The sequence below is a fragment of the Squalius cephalus genome, assembly GCF_949319135.1.
Source record: "Squalius cephalus genome assembly, chromosome: 15".
In the NCBI taxonomy this organism is placed as follows: Eukaryota; Metazoa; Chordata; class Actinopteri; order Cypriniformes; family Leuciscidae; genus Squalius; species Squalius cephalus.
Genome location: NC_137136.1, coordinates 23530802 through 23538856, shown reverse-complemented (window position 1 = coordinate 23538856; position 8055 = coordinate 23530802). Strand labels below are relative to the sequence as shown.

At 35.6% G+C, this 8055-nt stretch overlaps 1 protein-coding gene across 1 annotated transcript; it reads left to right on the top strand.

The window, feature by feature from the left end:
• The first annotated feature begins 209 nt into the window (after positions 1-209).
• On the top strand, positions 210-7530 carry tnfrsf1a (tumor necrosis factor receptor superfamily, member 1a). The gene is made up of 10 exons (XM_079893810.1): positions 210-592; positions 1006-1085; positions 1967-2087; positions 2363-2491; positions 2946-3095; positions 3202-3286; positions 3494-3570; positions 3886-4040; positions 5311-5428; positions 5546-7530. The coding sequence occupies exons 2-10, from the start codon at positions 1053-1055 to the stop codon at positions 5848-5850; spliced, it is 1173 nt and encodes a 390-aa protein (XP_079749936.1). The 5' UTR covers positions 210-592; positions 1006-1052; the 3' UTR covers positions 5851-7530.
• The last annotated feature ends 525 nt before the right edge of the window (positions 7531-8055 follow it).

The following is an 8055-nucleotide window of genomic DNA, read 5'->3' as shown; positions in this document are numbered from 1 at the left end:
TGTAATTATAGGCCTATATTTAAGGAGTACTAGGCTAATACTAATTTACAACATGTAGGCTACTTACAATAGGGTTAGGGTAGGATTAGGGTTAGTTGCATTATGTAGGCTAATTATGCATAATTTACTTTTATTACTATGGTAAGTAGCCTACATGTAACATAACAAGGACACTTTAAAATAAACTGTTACCCAATATAGCAATCCTTGCTTTAATACTTTAATACGTTTAGCACATTTTGTGTTCTGCAGTGTGGCGCCATCACTGTGTAAAGAGTCAAGACTGTGCCTTTCTCACTGTTGTAATAGAAGCTTCACTTAAAGTAGGCCTAGCATACTTTCGGTTTCATCCCGCCGCTCGAATTCCTTCTTGAGAACACCATAGGCACGCGAGGAGGAGCGGACTATCGTGACGCATAACATTTCCAGTTAACGACTGCCCTTCCTTCTCCGAGGAAATGGACGGTAGTGATACTTTACAATTCTCACGTTTTTAACACGCTTTTCTGTAGTTATTTGCTACAGTAAGGATGATACAAACGTTTTTGGGAGGATAATAAAGGAAAACAGTGCTATCGCCATGAGTAGAGAGGTAAGTTCACGCGCTGTTCTCAGTAAAATCTCTTTATCTCTGGCAATCTTTAGTATGACACTTTCAAGTGTAAGTGTGGGCGTCGAGACTTAGGGTTAAAACGGGGGGAAAATGTTTAGTAGTCTACATGTCTGTGCGGGTCTCATCTGCCATTAACAATGACATCTGTATTCGATACTGTATGTGGTTTATATAAGTTTCTCATGTAACGTTGGGCATTATTTCGCAACAGGTTAGGCTACTGTAATGATGCTTGATATAGGCCAACAAGGAAATAAGATTTCATATATCTCTTGCATTGTCTTGACTATGTAATGTTGTGAAATGAATAATTCGGTAATTTTATTTACTGTTACCTGCACTTAATTATTCCCCCTTCTTTCATCCTCCGACCCTCCGCCCTGTCCGGGCAGTGTGTTTGGTGAAGTAAGAAGCTGCTTTAGCGCCCTCTACAGCGGCCATGAGGAAATGTCAGCTGTGTATTTTATTGCTGGTAAGACAGGATTTGCAAAGCAATTTACTCTGCAGTAAGCCGTCATTTTCAAAAGTGCCCAGGTTATCGTCTAAAATAAAGCTGTAAAATGTTGTTTTGGTAAGTTTTTCATCATAGTTGTCTATCATTAAGGGTTGTTTTGATTGGTTAAATATTTGGTTACTTTATCTATGGAATGGGGCACAACGTTCAGGTTCCGTAATTTATTTTTAATTATAATGTATAAACCTTTTAAGACATACATGAGATTTTTCAAGTGATGATATTTGCTTCTGTAGAAGCCATGAGATTTTTTTTTTTTTTTTAATGTTAACCTTAATGTCAGGGTTTTAATGTCAAACCTTACCCATAATTTTGAAGAAATATCAACCCATCAGAGAAGTCACTTTATATTGTACATATAGTTCATTCCTCCAAAAAAAAAAAAAAAAATTAAGGCTCACTCATTATTTGACTGGACATCTAAATGTTAAGACATTTTTTTCTTTTCTTAAAAAAATAATGTTTTTTATAATGCTCTAATGCAAAAAAACATCATTATGATAACAATGTTGTATCTACATTTTTGAATCAGTTATTATGTATTCGGGCATGCTGTTGGTATTAAAATTTGCAGGCAGTAGACTGTCCAAACAGCCATTCAGTCATCTTAATTATTTATTCTCATAATAAAGACACAATCTGACCAGATGATGAGTGAAAAAGGAGCTATTTGAAATTGTGTGAGATATTACTTCTGGTTTATTCACCACGTTTGAAATAAAAGGTCAAGCAAAGCACATTTCATTGTGGGATACAGTATTGTGTGCACTCTACACATAATATTAATTGCATGTCAATCCCCAGACATTTTGACCCAAATGACATTGTGTTCCCCACAGATTCTAATCAGCCAATCATATACAATATCACATTCTGCAATCAGTGGAGCCAAGACAAGTTGTCTTGAAAATGAATTCCCGGCTAAGAAGGGAAGTTTCTGCTGTGATAAATGTCATCCAGGTAAAGCAAAATTCAATGCTTTAGTTTATAGATGTGAAATGTGTCAATGGAATTGCTCTTTATGTCCAGTTTATGTCCTTTCATTAAAGTGTGTGGTGTTTTTTGGTTAGTTTTTTGGTTAAAAGAACATTAATCATATAATCGTAATCGAGCAAAGCTGTTAAAACATTTTGGATAATGTAGCAACGGGGTGTGTTTTCCACAGAAATCTTTTGTTCAGCTTCCACTGATGTTTTTTTCTCTCTCCACCTTTCTACTCGTGTTTCCTACTTTAGGTTTTAAGTTGAAAGCGGAGTGCCCTGAACCGAATAAAAGGTCAGAGTGTGTGAAATGCGAAAATGGAACCTACCTGGAGAAATCAAACTACTTTAAAACCTGCTTCAGATGCCAGCCTTGCAAAAAACGTGAATGCCATTATACATTTCATTTTTTGTATTTCTTGTTTTGTAAGGATAGTTCACCCAAAAATGATCATCATTTACTCAACCTCATATCGTCACAAATCTGGATGACTTTCTTTCTTCTGCGGAACACACAAGATATTTTGAAAAATGTTTAACAGGTTTTGTCCATACAATGATTGTCAATGGGGTACAACACGACATTGGACTCCACTGACTTTAATTGTATTGACAAAAAAACAAAAAAAAACATTTTTTAAAAATATATTGTTTTGTGTTCCACAGAAGAGAGAAAGTTATAAATGTATGGATGAACATGAGGGTGAGTAAATATGGGCAAATAAAAAATGGAGGAAAGTATCCCAGTAAGTGGATGATTGTTAAGAACTTCACAATAACCAATTCATTTGATCTTTGCCATGTTTTCATATGTCTTTCATCTGTCACTTATCCACAGCCCATTTCAAGGAGATATCACCATGTAAACACGATACCGATAGGAAATGTGGGTGTGAGGATGGATATTACAAGAAGAAATTAGACGACATTGAATGGGAATGTTATCCCTGTAAGAAATGTGGACCTGGACAGTTTAAAACTGGGGAATGTAAGTTCCTCAAGCTTAATTAAGCTTCATAAATTAAATAAAGTTCTATATTAATCTTATATTTACATTGTAGGATACCATTGGTTAATGTTTCCATTTTTATTAGGTAATCAGGAACAGAATACAAACTGTTCGTGCAAAGAAAATCATTACCCTGCTAAGGATAATAAATCCTGTAAGCCATGCACTGAGTAAGTCACCCTTAAGTACCCGTCAGCCCTGCTGGCGCTTGTTTAAGTTATCACATTTTATGTTAGAGTGTATTCCCTGCATGTCGCAGCTGCTCTTCACAAACACTGAAGTGTATTGAATTAGCCCGTGAAGATTATTTTAGTGGCTAATTAACTGAATAACACAATAATCAACATGTTTAGTAAAGTTTTCTTTATGCCCTATAGATGTGGGGTATGGTGTAAACACTTGTGCGAAACCACACCAATCCCTGTTAAATCCATCCATCCAACAAGTCCTTCAGGTGAGTACTACCGATCAACATCCATTCAAAACGTGTGTTCATCAGAAACTGAGTCAGTCTGTTAGCTTTCCTCATATTGTTGATGCCTAACAGGCTACTCTTGGCAAACTATGAATTTAGAGTGTATCGATAAAGAGAACCAGGACAGAAATCTCTGAAAAACATGAGTAATCTTGGGAAGTCCCGTTTAGCGTTCAAGTTCTTTTGAATTTGCCCTGCCATGACTAAGCAAAGTGTATCTGCGGTCCAAAAACAACATGCCTTAAGACAAGAGTTGAATTTAATTGTGTGTTTCTCGTCATATTGATCTTTCAGGCACATTACCTCAAATACTGGTTCCCGTTTGTGCGTGCATCACGGTTGTAGCATTGGGAGTGTTTATGTTATATGAAGGCATCAGGCTTCAGAGGAAGAGGAATCGTGCATTGTCAACGCAGACATCATCATCATCAGCTGCTCCCGAAGATCAGGTAAAATTCTTCATTAACCTATGACACGAAGACACCACACACCATTCATCTCCTCAGTGTGAATGATTCACGTTTGATGCTAAACGCATAATTACTGTAGTGCTGTTTTCACAGAAGATGATTCAGTTTTGATGGTGTTTTGACTTTTTCGCGAGGTCCCTCCTTTTGGACTCTTAACCAAACTAATTTCCCATAATAAAAATAATGACATATAATAATGCTAAACTGGTTCTGCTCACCAAGGCTTATTTTACTGTATTATTTAAAATACAGAAAAACAGTAATATTGAGAAATGTTAGAACACTTTAAAATAGCTTGTTAGTTTAAAAATAAATAAAAGAACTCCAGTCTTCAGTGTCACATGATCCTTCAGAAATCAAGAAACATTTCTTATTATTATCAATGCCGCTTAACATTTTTATGGAAACCGTAATACATTTTCTCTTTTAATACATTCTCTGTTTTGATCAGTTCAATGCATCTTTGCAAAATAAAAGTATTCATTTCTTTAAAATATGTTTTCTTATACTTGATCAAATAAAGTTATAGAACTTTTTCAGCCCAAGACCCCTTGCTGAATGGATAGAGCGGGGCTCAGAATATTTACCCAAGATTACATTTGAATCTTACTTCAATAAATATCTAGTTCAGTCATGAAACTCTGGAGAGTGCAGGCTGATCTATCCTTTACATGTAATCTGCAAGCAATGAGCACATACCGATTGGCCTCTGCTGATCCTGCAGCCAATGAGATTGCTTGCTCAACATTTCAATAGTCTGGTTCAGAGTTTGCTGTAGGGTCCTGTAACGATGCTCTGAAACCCTCCACCTCCCCCAGCTCCGCCTGCCTAGATCTGCAACAGGATCAATGTCTATTTATGCAGCAGCGTACCTTACATGCTCTCAGCAACGCGTCTATGTATCTGTTAGCAGTAGTAAGTCCATATCCAATAATCAACAGCAGCCGCGTTGACATCAAATACATTAACATCGCCATATTCAATAACATGCTAAAACTATTTCGAGAGTTGTCATGATTTAACTTAACTTGTTATGTGTGGGGACAATGAACCATTTAGCTTGTTAACTCTAGCTTTGGTTGAAGTTAACTTTGAATATACTGTTTAATGTATTTTTTTCAAGACCCCTGTTGTAAAAAAAATCATCGGCAAGAAAATTCATGGACAGTTTATCGCGTATGTCAGAAGACTGAAATGATTGTTTTATGCATGTTATTAAATAATTATCTTTATTTTATGTTTTCCACAGACATTTATTATCACTGTGCCACCAGACAATATAAATGAGAGTGTTGCTTTTATAAATCAGCCATGCAAACCAGAACAGCACAGAAAACTCCCAGACTGCGTCCCAAAAGAGATCAAAAGTATGTCTGTGTGTATTTGTTTCTACACACTGGAGGCTTGAGTAATGAAGGTTAAAGATTATTAATGTCTGTCATCTTTCTCTCCCCCATTTCTTTCTCCGGCTATCGCTCTTCTAGTTCACGAGTTCTTCTATTTTGTGCTGGACGAGGTCCCTATCGGACGATTTAAAGAACTTGCACGTCGGCTTGGTGTTTCTGAGCAGAACATTGACAGGGCAGAACAAGACCACCGGAACTGCAAGGATGCCCACTATCAGATGCTGAAGGTTTGGAGTGACAGTGGCAGTGGAGGAGGGAACAATGTTTTGCCATATCACCGCATCCAGATGTTCACAGAGACATTAAAGGACATGTGTTTGGTTAACTGTGCAGATAACATCGAGAACAGGTTTCTTTCGCAGGACACGAGCTCTTCATCGTGAGGCCATCGGAGGAAAATGGAGAACAGGGCATTAATAGAGATCTTAACCTTCCACTAAATTCCAGTGGATTCCTTTGAGAGTGGAAGTACATCTACAGGTGTATTACAGTTTAACACCATGTCATATTTCCAGAAGTCTCAAGATTTCACACTAAAATGTTAAGTGCATTTTGTATATATTTCATCAAAGCTTTTTCTAGTGCTGTCAAAGTTTATATGCTGTATCTGAACAAGGGAGGTGGGGTGGCTGGGGTTCGGGTTGTAATTTTGTACAAATTTAACGGAGATGACATAATCATGGATATTCTCTCTCAGTTCTCCTTTTAATTGCATAAAACTCACAAAAACATGTCCAGGTCACATTTCACCATATTACACTATAACACTACTGTTCAAAAGTTGGAGATCAGTAAGGTTATTTTTATTTTTTGAAAGAAGATTGTTATGTTCACTAAGGCTGCAATTATTTGATCAAATTGCAGTAAAAATGGGACCTGATCATGTTCTTGATATGTTTTGTGAGATTGAGGCAAAAAAAAAAAAAAAAAAATGCTGAAACTGTATAGATTTATTTTTAGCATTTTTGAAACAAAAGCTCGCTTTAATTGCATTTGTATTGCCATGATTTCTGTATCACATGGGCTTTTAATATGGTGATGGCATTAAAGTTGTGCATGTGCAAATATAAAGCTGATTTGACCACAGATGAATATGCTAATGAGTGAATTTAGCATTGTCTGGTTTTCAGTGTTCAATAAATGTTGCTTAAACTTTTTTTAAATGTTCTACCCACTCCAGCTGAAATGTATTTTTGTTTTGTTTTCTGTTATTACACATATATTTGGCTCATGTCCCCAAGACAGCGGTTTTTCTATTCATTTTTTTATGAAACTTGAAAGCAGGTTAGAACAGCCAATCTTTTCATCTTGTTTCAACAGCGGACATGGGTTTTACTTCCCATTGTCTTTCTTTAGAAATATGCAATGTAATATACAAGCCAACTTCTGTGCATTCATATCTCATTAGCCGATTAGAAGCATTTGTTTTTGCTTAAAAACAAACATATATATAGATGTCCCCAAAAACTACTTAAACATTCACATTTTTTATTAGATCCCACTGATATCACTCACTTTTTCACTTTTTTAATAATTCCTGTATGATTTACCCATATATTGTGCCTTTATGTGTAAGAAATATTATTATGATATGTAAAATTATATATATCATCTACAACAAATAAACTGTTTATATTTTGAATGTGTAATTTGCTTTTCATTCATAGTGATTCCCATTTTTAGATACAAATGTTTGTTAGGAGCCTCTCTTGAGCAACCTATACAAGCTTTGATTAAAGGGCTTGCCTAGTGTTTTATTAGCAGACCCTTAACCACTAGACAAGCGCCACCCAGCCGTGTCCTCCTTTGATGAAGGTGCTTGTGTAATTATGCCTGTAAGATCTTGCGCAATGTTGCTTTTCTGCATTCTTATCCAAATGAATTAGTTCCTGTCTGATATTTCTCAGGCCCTCTACCCTGTTCGTTATTTTTAATCAGCTGAGCTGCATGTTTTCACTGGTTGCCAACACAATTTGTACTGTGGACATATCTTAAAATTAGGGCTGTCAAACGATTAATCGCGATTAATCGCATCCAAAATAAAAGTTTGTGTTTACATAATATATGTGTGTGTATGGAGTATAATTATTTTCTATATATAAATACACACACATGCATATATATTTAAGAAAAATGTGTTATTTATATATAAAATATTTATATATAATATAAATTATATAGAATATAAATATGTATATACATGCAAATATTTCTTAAATATATACATGCATGTGTGTGTATTTATATATAGAAAATAATTATACACCGTACACACACATATATTATGTAAAAACAAACTTTTATTTTGGATGCGATTAATCGCGATTAATCATTTGACAGCCCTACTTAAAATATCATAAAATGGCCAAAAATCAAATAAATTCATACTTGAGGAACAAACCTGAGCCAAATCTACCTAAACATCACTGCACCATCATGCTGACGGGTTTTTCTTGGGCAAACAATCAAAACCTTGCAGGCATATTCATTTCCTGATTGGACACTAAATAGCATCTTTCTTCCTTATTGTGTGAGCATGCGTGTGTGTGTGTGTGTGTGTGTGTACATGCTTGTCTATGTGGTACTAA